General features: G+C 36.1%; 2 protein-coding genes across 2 annotated transcripts in view; one reads left to right on the forward strand and one right to left on the reverse strand.

Annotated features, from left to right (window-relative positions):
* LOC144452001 (uncharacterized) overlaps positions 1-604 on the reverse strand; it is a 41,570-nt gene extending 40,966 nt beyond the window's left edge. Inside the window, exon 1 of the mRNA XM_078142972.1 lies at positions 371-604. Within this exon, the coding sequence (XP_077999098.1) occupies positions 371-464 (94 nt within the window). The 5' untranslated portion in view covers positions 465-604. The remainder of the gene's footprint in view (positions 1-370) is intronic.
* A 343-nt stretch (positions 605-947) lies between these two features.
* LOC144452114 (set1/Ash2 histone methyltransferase complex subunit ASH2-like) lies at positions 948-12,389 on the forward strand. Its single transcript, XM_078143134.1, has 14 exons — positions 948-957; positions 2,097-2,597; positions 3,514-3,603; positions 4,298-4,386; positions 5,045-5,232; positions 6,185-6,274; positions 6,837-6,942; positions 7,213-7,306; positions 7,679-7,890; positions 8,897-9,064; positions 9,621-9,814; positions 10,738-10,830; positions 11,309-11,407; positions 12,129-12,389. The coding sequence occupies exons 2-14, from the start codon at positions 2,101-2,103 to the stop codon at positions 12,309-12,311; spliced, it is 2,103 nt and encodes a 700-aa protein (XP_077999260.1). The 5' UTR covers positions 948-957; positions 2,097-2,100; the 3' UTR covers positions 12,312-12,389.
* The last annotated feature ends 193 nt before the right edge of the window (positions 12,390-12,582 follow it).

A 12,582-nucleotide genomic window follows, 5' to 3' on the forward strand; every position in this document is an offset into this window, starting at 1 on the left:
TTGCACAACAACTGTACCAACCGACAACCCTCCCAATTTACAAGGGAATGACGCATGTTGTTGTGCTCTGCATTGATAGATCTAGATAACGTTCACAGCTGTTTCGTGCTCAAGAAGAATTTATAGAAGGGTGGGTTACAAACGTATACTATAGATCTCGTTGTATGAAAAGAAGATGCCTCGAGCTCCAAACATGAATTTCATATTAGATCTGGTCGATTGATACGTGAAGTCACTGGTGATCAAATAATTTTGATCGCATCGCGCATACTCTATTTGTGGTAAAAGAATCGCACACCGTAAAGATAATTAACATCTACAATTGTTCATCATGCAGATTTTGAACACATCAAAATTTTGTACACTATACCTTCTGCGATCGTGTCATCCACCGTAACTTGGTGTCGGCCCACCGTGAATACACGACCGACGAAACTAGAACCAGATGAAAACAACTTCTTCATCGTTCACTGCAACAAACTGGCACACGGGTAAAAATACTGCAATTGACACTCGCGATCAAAGTTGTTAAAGAAAATTCATTACACGAGTACAGCCTAGACGGGTTCTGCCGAAACCGGCTAAATTTTAACGGGAATCACAGTTCAGACTTCCGATCGTCCGAAAATGGCGGAAATGTACCACAATGCACCACCTCAGATGATATCATTGCAGGAAGTAGTGAGTGAAATCAAATTATAAAATTGGAGCTCTTTAATGTTTGGTATTACATTATATCTTCGATGTTTTTATGGAATTGAATATTTGATATTTCAATTTCTGTAAAATTTAAGTATAATTTTCTGCATCAATTATTTTAAATGTTCCTAATACGATAAATTTTAACAATATGTAGTAGTTAATCAGGACCTAGTTCGGGCTGCTTATATCACGTTGGTGGCGAGAAAGTGAGACTTCTCGCGATATTTTATCCAAGATGGCGGAAGACAAAGCGAGGTAGGTTTGAAATGTTACAAACTCATAAATATATTGCCATTCTGCTGGCAAAGTTGTGATCAATGTACAAAACCCTAATAGTGAAAGTGTGTTTTACTGGCTTGTAAATGAATTTGCATCTTCAACACCAAGTTATTTTGTTTGAAATATAACATGTATGGGTATTACCACAACATAACGCGTGTACTACTACTGCTGTGTTTTGGGTCATTGAATGATGACAGCTGACCGAATGGCGAATACTCCACATGTGATGATAGACGAAAGGATATATTATTAAGAAAAGTCTTGCAAATGGAAATTAATTATGCACATTTTTGTCTAATTCTGTGGCTGTCATAAAAACTCTACAAAAATATGAACTCACATTTTACGGGAGGCATCTGTGATGATACGAGGAGAAAGTGGGGCGTGTACACAGTCACTTGTGAGCTAATAATATTGTATTCAAGGATGATCATAATACAAAATAATGACGTGATTAGGGATTTACGAATATGTCAAAGATACTATCACCAGTGTCTGTTATTAAATATTTAATAAAGTTTTTATTTGTATTATGACCATCCTTGAATAGACTATTAGCTCACAAGCGACTGTGAGTGTGTAGTAGTCTCGATCTACCCATGGTATTATAGTCTTGTCCTATACCTGTTACAGTTGTCTCCTTAAAAAGAACAACTACGCGTATAGTAACTTGACTAGTGCATCTCTTTAAGAGAGATCTTGAGATTCGATGCCACGGATAGTGGTCTCTAAACTAGACGTGTAGTGCTATTGATGTATGAGTTGAAAATCTGCTAGCCTCACAATGATCAACTTGACAGCAACCCCCCCCCCCCCCTCAATCATTTTCAGTTCATCATAGTTTCATTTTTTCCATTGAGCAGAAACAAATGGACAAATGCAATCACAAGTAAATTTATATACAGTGTATGAAGTTGATACAAAAAATACAATAGTTACATTATGTGTAGAGACACTAATTGCAATCTGGCTGAAAATCCAAAATACAAAGATGTAATAAAATGTCTTTTTGACATGAGACAGATCTAGATAACTTGCTGTATATCCTGTTTTCTTGCAACTTGGGCTTTAATTGTGTAATGTCACCTCAACATGTTAACTCTCTGTTCCAGTGAAATGCCAACAGAAGACGTGGCAGCGAAGGAAGACAAAATGGAGGTAGATGAACCATCAACTCAAAGCGATGTGAAAAAGGAGGATGAAAAAATAGAAACATCTGATACACAAACATCAATAACAGATACACCAACAACTGTGAGTACAGATACCACAACCACTGATGTGACAATGACAACTACCACCACAACAACCACTGTAACATCAAGTGATGTACCTGAAGCTAAGCCAAGTTCTGTCATTGAATCAGAGACAGTGACATCAACAACACCAGAAGGAGAAACAGCAACACAGTCAGAAAGTGCAGCAACAGATACTGTTGAGTCAACCACATCAACAACTACACCTGCATTAGCATCAACAGTTTCAACAACATCTACTACAGCAACAGCATCATTATCCAAGTCTTCATCAGCATCATCCCTAAGTCCATCAGAAAATGCCCCAGGCATAGAAGAGTTACAAAAACAGTTGTTGAATACACAAACTACCTATGGGTATGTAATTAGATATCAGTCTTCATTTAACCAAGGAAATACGATTGACTTAAGGGGTCTTGTCACTTTGCAAAGTGATGTGACAAAGCCCCTAGGTCACAGTAATTTTCCAACTGAAGGTAGAAAACTATTGTGGAATGTTATAATTGTAACTGACCTTGCACAAACATAGTTCATGAAAAACCAGAAACATTGTTAATGGCAACTTTGAACGGTTTGACTCGTACTTCAAACAGAGCAGAATGGAATACACCACCTCACTTTCTAGAACAACCAGGGCATACATGTACATCCCCCTATTTGATTCGAACACATTCAACTAGACTTTTGAGTTGTGTGCTGGTAATTGTTACAATTTACTACATGTATATACAATGTACTGTCTTGCACTCATAACCATCACAGTGTATTTCATATACTGCAGCTTTGATTCAAGTCTATATTGCTATCTCACCATTTTATAGTTTTCTTTCCAAATTCCAAATTGATGTCCTTTCTTTTAGGTTAATGTGAGAGAGAGAGAACCTTTCTGTAGACATAATGTTCCATTCTTAATACTTTTTGGAAAGTATTGACTACAGAATTGCAACACAATGCAATAGAATGAGTCACTTGGTGGAAAGCTTTAAAAAATGTGTATGTCAAGTTTGTACATCCCATCGCATCCATCATTTACAATGGCTATTGTTGATCTCAATATGCAGTGTTTTTGCTAAGGTTGGGGAACCCCTGTAACAGAAAGGGGGAATATGGTAAAACTGGCAGAGTTTCCAATACATTGTATATCATTTTGGTGGGGAACCCCAGTAAAACGATAGAGGAGTACTCAGGTAGATTTTACATGCTTACTACACTTAAACAAAAACACTGGTATGGTAATATTAGGTTTGACAATATCTTTCCTTTCAATTTACAGGAGTTATGAGCATACCCTAGCTGGCATTGAAGTCCAGTGTGCTCATTGTTTGAAGTGGTTCCCAGAAAGTAAACTTGAATGTGATCTTGGGTAAGTGCCCTATCAAAACTATCTCATGGACAAACTCTTTTAAAAACTAATGTTTAGCTGCTATGGGCATAAACACCTGACATGGTCAGCCAGTATGAATTTGGAAAAACAAACTTATGTCTCTCAAGTGAGCTGTAACAATCCTACTGAAGTAACCATGTTCTTTCATTAAAAGGAAAAGATAACAAACAAATTCATGACTCCTAAGTGCTTATTACCTTTAGATAAATAGTCATGACTATTCAGCATGCATCTAATACATATGGAAGTCTGTTAAGTCCCATGATGCAACAGTGGGTCATTGTGAGAACAATAGAGGTGACAAAATGTTTCAAATTGGAGTTTCTTGGTAATCCAGCAAAATTTATGTGATGTGAAATCATGAAAATATTCTCCAGAACCCAAAGTTTATTGAAATATATTATTTCCTGATGTGGCATTCCCCTTTACAACAAGCTTACATGTGATACATAATGCCTGCATAATGCCAACAAAAGATTCAATTTATGGATAACATAATATGTTTTTCTCATCTTCCACCTCCACCTCATATATAGTTTTATCAACCTTGCAATTTCACTCTTCTGGCCAGCAATCCTTATCTAATCTTATTGACTGATAAAATTTATTGTTTAGTTGTTGCAGAAAGTAAATGTCTTTTATGACGGATGTTTGTTGTTGTTTATTTTTACAGGAAGTGTGTGCCATTCATGACCAACTATGTATTCTACTGTCGATTCTGTAGTGTAAGCAGAGCTGAGATTTTCTCAAAGAAACAAGCCAGTAAGTTTGAATAACATGTATCATTGTACGTACATGAACCAGTATTAAAACACATCCATTCCATTACAATGCAGTATTTCCATTCAGTGTGAAATAACATAGATCTAGTCCTTGTTTGTAACTCAATACATTGCAAAAAGCTGAAAAAATATGTAAAAGTTTGTTGTTGTACGTACAATAACAACAATTTTACACATTTATTAACCGTTTGCAATTTATTGGGTTACAAACACAGACTTTGTCTATGGTGTTTCATATTGATTTTCAAGTTGGAAGCCATGTTAAAATTGTTTTATGAATAAAAAATCTAAAATAAATACCAAATCCTCATCCATATGGCCACTTTAAAATTTTAAAGTCAAAAACCACTTGGAAGATTAGTTTGATATTTGATGGGGATTTTGCTTTCAGTCTCTAGTTATGAAATTGCCTAGCAACTATGACCATGCCCATAGCAACAGCCAAATGATGTATATTGCAAAAGCGACATGAATTGGTAGACAAGGTGATAAACAATGATAAAATGATCATGTATGCTTAGCAACAAGACCACACCCATAGCGATGACGGAATAGTTCTGATGGTAAACACTTCAAAAATTAATATAATTTGTACAGTTGTGCTACAATGCCATGGGCACTATTTTTGTATTTGTCAGGTTTTAGTCAGATGTGCCAAACTGCCATTGCCAACCTTGTGGTACAACATCGGAATGACAACCCACCAAAGACTATGTTTTCCAAAGACAAAGAAATCATTCCATTCCTGGAGAAAAACTGGGAAATTTTAACAACTATGCCCAGAAGAGTGAGACAAACATGGCACATTACAATGGTGAAAACAATGGTAGGTCAATGTTACTTGTGTACCATATTATTTATGAGACAAACATGACACATTACAATGGTGAAAACAACGGTAGGTCAACGTTATCATTTGTACCATATAATTTATATGAGACAAACATGGCACATTACAATGGTGAAAACAATGGTAGGTCAATGTTACTTGTGTACCATATTATTTATGAGACAAACATGACACATTACAATGGTGAAAACAACGGTAGGTCAATGTTATCATTTGTACCATATTATTTATGAGACAAACATGACACATTACAATGGTGAAAACAATGGTAGGTCAACATTATCATTTGTACCATATAATTTGTATGAGACCAACATGACACATTTGAACATGCACAAGCCAAATACGCCATATACCGGTTACTGAAGTTCCAGCCATTTCAAGAGGGTGTACCTGATTTGGCAAAGTGAGGGATAAAATTTGTGTCATGGCCACTGGTTACATGAAGCAGTGAATGAAATGTGTGTGAAACAACTCTGAAAATCCACAACAAAGTATTACAGTTGTGGTTAGGCATGTTTAGATTACTGGTAGTCGATAATAAAATAATATTGTGTGAAAAATATAGAGAATCAGTGTGTGGTAACTTCATGTCGACTGTCTTTATGTGTCAGTGTGTGGGATGTGTGTATGCGTGTGTAGCATATATGTAGTGAGACCCGAGAGAGTGACAGAGAGATATCAATGCTGAATAACTAAATCATTGGGTGATCAAGGTCTGTAGTAGACGGATCGAAATGTTGCATTTGTGTCCAATTTACCATTCCAAAGTATCTATATTGTACTGTCCTTTTGATTCTTGGAACCATGAACAATATATTCACCATAGCATGTATGTATTTCTGTACACATATACACATTCGTTTTTGTTTGATGATTATTTTGTGATTATACAGACAATTATAGACATTCTGTTATTTCATTTCAGATCAAAGACAGTGATGTATTTCTGTGCAAGGAAAGACCAGATGATATGGCAGATGAAAGTGATTATCCGTTGTTTGGTTTGGTAGACCAGGTAAGTAATCTTACCACATCAATGTAAGTTCACTTACCATGTTATTGTAAGTGATTTGTAGTCACTGAAAATTAGAGTAAGTAGTTAGATATTTTCATGTGTTGTATGACTGGACACAAAGATGAAACAAAAAAATGAAAAAGCTCACACCTCACTTACAAGTCATACTATGACAGAACCTCATTACACTTGAGTTCAAGTGTGGTGTACTTGGGGTATTTGCATGAATGGTTGTCGAGTTCTCTGTGGTTGTACTTTCATGAGCATAGCAGGTGAAAGTGCAGCAGAAAACATTGCAAGCACTCATGCAAATACTCCTGAGTACCCACACGGGCACTCAAGTGGCACAGGGTTCTGTTATCATTATATATGTTTATATGAAACAACAAATTTCCATAAAAATGACAATATATATCGTGTAGAACAACGAGCATGTCCTCATTTGCATATCATTTGCATGCAGGACTTGAGGAATTGTTATTATCAACAGATATCATTCTCTCGAACTCAACTCAACTCAACTCAACTCAGATGAACTAAACTCAACTTTTGTATCTTTCAGAACTTGGCAAACATAGTCCCACATTATGATTCCAATTTGAAACTGTCCAGTAGTTACAAGGGAGTTGAAAATGGCCAGAAATTATCATCTACTGTATCAACAAATGGTAAGACTACTAAGTTTAAAGTGGAATTAAATGGTAAATTTCTAATTTTGTTTCATTTCATTTCTTAAGGAAAGGTGCACAACGTAAAGATGCAACGTGTTTTTTGTCCCATGCTAATGTATTTCACAGCTCTAATGACTTTATGATAGTTCTGTTAATCAGATTGATATAAATACGATGTCTATGTACATTGCAGGTAACACATATAAATACTATGTCTATGCACATTGCAGGTAACACATATAAATACTATGTCTATGCACATTGCAGGTAACACAACATCCACTGTTAGTAAAAGTAGAGGTGCTAAAAGGAAAGCATTGGATAGCAGTACAACTGGTGCAGTCTCAAAGAAGTCAAGAGGGTAAGTTGGTCAGCTTGGTTTAACCATGTCTGTCTGTCTGTCTGTCTGTCTGTCTGTCTGTCTGTCTGTCTGTCTGTCTGTCCTTTCTAGCTAGCAAATTGTGTGAATGAATGTGTGTGCTTGCCTTCTTTGTGTGTGTGTGTGTGTGTGCGCGTGCTTACATGCTTGCTTTTGTATCTGTGAATGTGTGTGTGTGTGTGTGTGTGTGTGTGTGTGTGTGTGTGTGTGTGTGTGTGTGTGTGTGTGTGTGTGTTACCACAGTAGGGCTAGACTAGAACATATCTGGCTATGACATTGATTGACACCAAGTATGGCCTTATTTAGACCAAAAGGAATGCTGACTTTACAGTGTATGTATTGTTGTATTCACAGTGATCTAAGTTCATCACAAAGATTACCAGCCCATGGTTACCCATTAGAACATCCTTTCAATAAAGATGGTTATCGCTATGTGTTAACAGAACCAGATCCACATGCACCCAGTGCTGCCTTTGATTTAGATCAATGGGCAGGAAAACCTATCCCAGCCCACCTGTACAGAACTGCATTGTCATCAGAAGTATTACTGGCACTGCATGACAGAGGTAAGTATTGATGCAAGTTTATCTGTGTGTAGGTAGATGGTAAGATACACTGTGTCACTCCCCCCCTCACTGGCCTCCTTTGCAGTTGACCAATGTGTGAGGGCGCCCTGTCATGGCATACCTTACAGATTACTGTGCAGGTAACTGTATCAAACATTGAAATCGGAACTATTGAAACACTACAAACAGTTGAACTTGGTGGAAGCGAAACAAGCTTATGTCCATCCATACCTGTGGAGGAAAGCTTCGGTTTTGTTTTCACAATATTTTAACAGTGTAGACTAGTGTTTCAATAATGTAAAATTCCATGTTGAAGAACTGCATTGTTATGCAAAGTGTATTGGTGCTGCCTGACTAAAGCAAGATTGATGAAGCGTTCAACTTCAGTTATGCAATGTTCAACTTCGAACTTACTACAGATACTTTGATATGTAATACTTGCCATGCATAATCCAAGAAATGTTGGTTATAGAGACTGCATGTTGGTCATTCAAAGAGAACCTTCTTTCAAAGTTGAGTGTTGGGATATGTAACAATACTTCTCTTGTTATTATAGTGACCGAGTAAGTACCAGGGTATTTGAAATAAAAAGATTTCAATCTAGGACTTTGTATCTACAAATGTGATGTACCCTTGAACAAGACTTAACTATAACTGTATTTGGACAGTAAACAGAGACATAGACTTTCTCAACTAAATAAATACATACACAGTGTTTCAGAAAGTGACATAGCCTGAGTGATCCAGGCATTCCTTCAGCTTATATAATTTGGTAGTGAGTGGTTACAGAAGCAGATCAACGGCTGGACTCTTCAGACTAAAATAGACATTATAGCTGAATAAATAAATCATTGTGATATCAGGGTCTGTATAAGCCAGATTGAAACGTCACATTCGTTTCTAAGTTACCGTTCCACAGTAAATACATTGTATATTTTATTGTCATATTGATTCTTGCAACATGATATATTTTTCATATAAGTGTCTTTCTTCTGTCATTGTGTAGCTCCACAGTTGAAGATATCTGATGATCGTCTAGCAGTGACTGGTGACAAAGGTTATTGTATGGTTAGAGCTACACATGGTGTATCAAGGGGGTCTTGGTACTGGGAGGCAACTGTAGAAGAACTACCTACAGAGGCTTCATGTCGGATTGGATGGGCACAGAGTCTGGGTAAGATACAAACTATTTTGAATATCATAATAACCTACTTGGTAGTTCTACATACTAGAAGGAATGCCTTCTTTAGATTTTATAAAATATTATGAGTAACACTGAAGTAAAGCACTTTCTGTATGTGCTACACTCGTTTATAGCATTCATATTACGAGTAACACTTGAGTAATGCACTTTCTGTATGTGCTGCACTCATTTATAGCATTCATATCAAGTATAAAAATATACTGTTTCAATTGGTTTATTTACAAGCCTAGCATGTGGCCTTTCTAATGTGGTCAATTAGCAAATGAAACAGTATACTTTTGCACTTGATATGGATGCTTTAAATGGTTGTGGTACATACAGAAAGTGCTTGACTTTGGTGTTATGGTTGTAATAGTATGGATTCAGTTTTTGCACTATGCCTTTGGTGCTATTTTTACTTTCTATGAAATAGGAAAATTTCACATACCCTTAGGCTGTGCTGAATTTTAACTACATTGTATCTTTGGACAGGAAATTTACAAGCTTCCTTAAGATAAAGTTTTATGTTCTTTTTTCCTTGAAACAGGAAACTTACAAGCACCCTTGGGATATGATAAATTTGGCTACTCCTGGAGGAGTAAAAAAGGAACCAAGTTCCATCAGAGTAAAGGCAAACATTTCAGTGATGAATTTGGAGTGGGAGATACAGTTGGATTTTACATTGATCTCCCAGATATTGAAGAGGCTAACAAACTACTACCTGTAACATGCAAGGATAAGGTACATGTAACTTTAAAAGTTGTTGTCACAATGTATTGATTGATGATGTGATGAGTGGGCAGTTGCTGTGGACTAAATACTTCTTACCAATTCAAATGGGGTTCAAGCCCAGTCATGGTGTGATTGCTGGTGGATGAGCGATTAGCTTATACGCCTCCTACCACTGCAGTCTGGGCTCAAACTCACCTGATGCTGGTTGAATTTACTAAAAAATTATCCAGGTCTGTATGTAACAAGGGTGATGCTCAGTTTGACTCTACTGAATACCACAGATTGTTGTCTCCCCCCCATGATACACCAGTTCCTCCAGCTTTAATAGTAGGGCACTAGGGTGCTGCTTAAGTGGTGACCATTGAACAATTTTTTTAATTTATTTACCTGGAGAAAACCTGGGTTCTTTGACAGGGTCAAAGTGAGCATCACCCTTCTTACATACAGATTTGGTTAAATTATCAATCAAACGTAGCTGGCACCAGGAGGGTTTGCGCCCAGACTGCAATAGTGAAAGGAAGTTAACCACTCAGCCACCCAACAACCCATAGTGTGTAGTATGTAGTATGTGACTTGGTCTAATTCTCATTGGTATTCCAGTCTTTGTTCCCAACAGTGAAGACAGACACTCTCTGTAGTGTTAGGGTTTATTTGATGAATTATTACTGTGCATTGTGTTTTTATCTAGTCTGATTTTGATTCTGTTCAGAGACAATTCCAATTATTCTCCTTATCTGTCCCAATAACACTGAACCCATGAGGGATTGCCCTCACTGACTTCTTGGGAGATAAGTGTTTATATACTTAAAGAACTACTCAGTATAAAAAAAGATAACAATCATTATATTTGCTACAAATATAAAATCATTCATCTTTCATCAATAGTTTTATAACTGCTTACTTAACTTCTGTTTTGTTTTCTCCTTTTACAGGCATTAATCAAATTCAAAAGTCATTTATATTTTGAAGTGAAAGATTTTGTGCAGGAAACAGAAAAAGGTTTACAGACAACAAATGGTAGTAAGGTAAGACTAATATCTAAAAATACAGAGTCCTACTTGAGACATTTTTTATCAAAATAAATACATATACAGTGTTTCGTCATATTTCAAAAGTGTTTTACCATCCTTGAGCTTTAGTAATCTTTGAATGACAACATTATAATAATACTTTCACATGAAGAGAAATGGTTGATGACAATGTACACGTTTGTATGTTACGTTAAATATAAACATGTCAGAGTATGTCTTGATGTTGAAGACGTGCATTTTATATGCAGATATTATGCAAATCGTGACACAAATTGTTATTGATATGTAAACATCTGCATTGTATATATTCTCCTCACAGATGTTTTAAGAGAAAATTGTTTATTTTCTTGTAGATTCTTTTGTATTTTCCTGTTGTTACAGTGTAAATGATATATCTTTTAAATACAAGAACAGTATAGATTCTCTGTGTAGGTAATATTTGACAAGAATACTGTACTTAATCTCCTTGCAGATAATGTTTTACAAGAATGGTGTTCCTCAGGGTACATCATATGAAGACATCTATGAAGGCATTTATTACCCAGCCATTTCACTTTACAAGAATGCCACAGTATGTATTTTTATTATATCTCCGTTCTCCGGTCATCGGGATGGGCTGAAGTGTCCAGATGGATGTTCTGTTGAGAGTGAAACTGAACATCAAATACACTTTTTTTTGTACTTGTATTTAACTTTTATAATAGATGTTGTGGAATGAAATCTATACAGGTACTAAGGAGATTGTAGATAAAAGTTAAAAGTATTCTGATAGCACTCTAAGATCAATGGCCCACTTCAGATTATTACAATCTAGGTGTGAAAACCGGTTGTTTGGCAGAAAAAGTTTGCTCAGAACAAAAGACTGATCCCATGTAATCCTAATTGAAACTTAGCACCTTTAATTGTGTGGATAAATTACATTATCGTTTGGTGGCATACCAATAAATCTCCTCCAGATTTCAGTGAATGAAATGAAAGTGAGAGTTAGATATATCACAGCAGTGGAATTATACAGAGTAGATTGTAAAGTATAATGTTATTGTTAAATTTATGTTCTACCAACCAAGTGTTCATCAGACCCCTCCCCCTACCCGCACCCTCTTAAAGGCATAGCTCAGTTATAGATTAATGTTTAGGTATGGAAAAGAGTTATCTGGCCAGGTATGTAGCAAAAAATGTTTAATTAGCCGGGTAAAATATGAAAAGTAAGTGGTAATATCGAGGAATGTGACTCATAAATCTACCCATTGTTGTTGTATCAAAATAAGTAGTTATTTCTCCCTTTATTTCAGGTGTCTGTAAACTTTGGTCCAGATTTCAAGTACCCACCTAAAGATCTTGCCAATGAATACAGACCAATGCAGAGTGTGGCATCAGAGTCAATGGTAGAACATACACTAGCTGATATACTTTACCATGTAGATCATGAACAGGAATACATTGATGCTGCAACCGCTGCAGCATATTACATCTAACATTCACACCAATGGCTCAACTGTTGCAGCATATTATATCTAACATTCATACCAATCGCTCAATTGCTTACATTCATATCAATCCGGCAGTTTCAGGAAGTTATGTCTCAGATTCAACTTCCTCTACAAATATCTCTGTTGTTTAGATTTTGATTGAGCCAGACTCGTCTTGGAATATTTTGTTGTCTTGCAAACTATCTCTAAATCATACTAAACTCTATATTGTTGTAAAATGTGTGATATGATAAACAGATATTATTCAAGTTTTTTA

Source organism: Glandiceps talaboti, chromosome 22 (assembly GCF_964340395.1).
Source record: "Glandiceps talaboti chromosome 22, keGlaTala1.1, whole genome shotgun sequence".
In the NCBI taxonomy this organism is placed as follows: domain Eukaryota; kingdom Metazoa; phylum Hemichordata; class Enteropneusta; family Spengelidae; genus Glandiceps; species Glandiceps talaboti.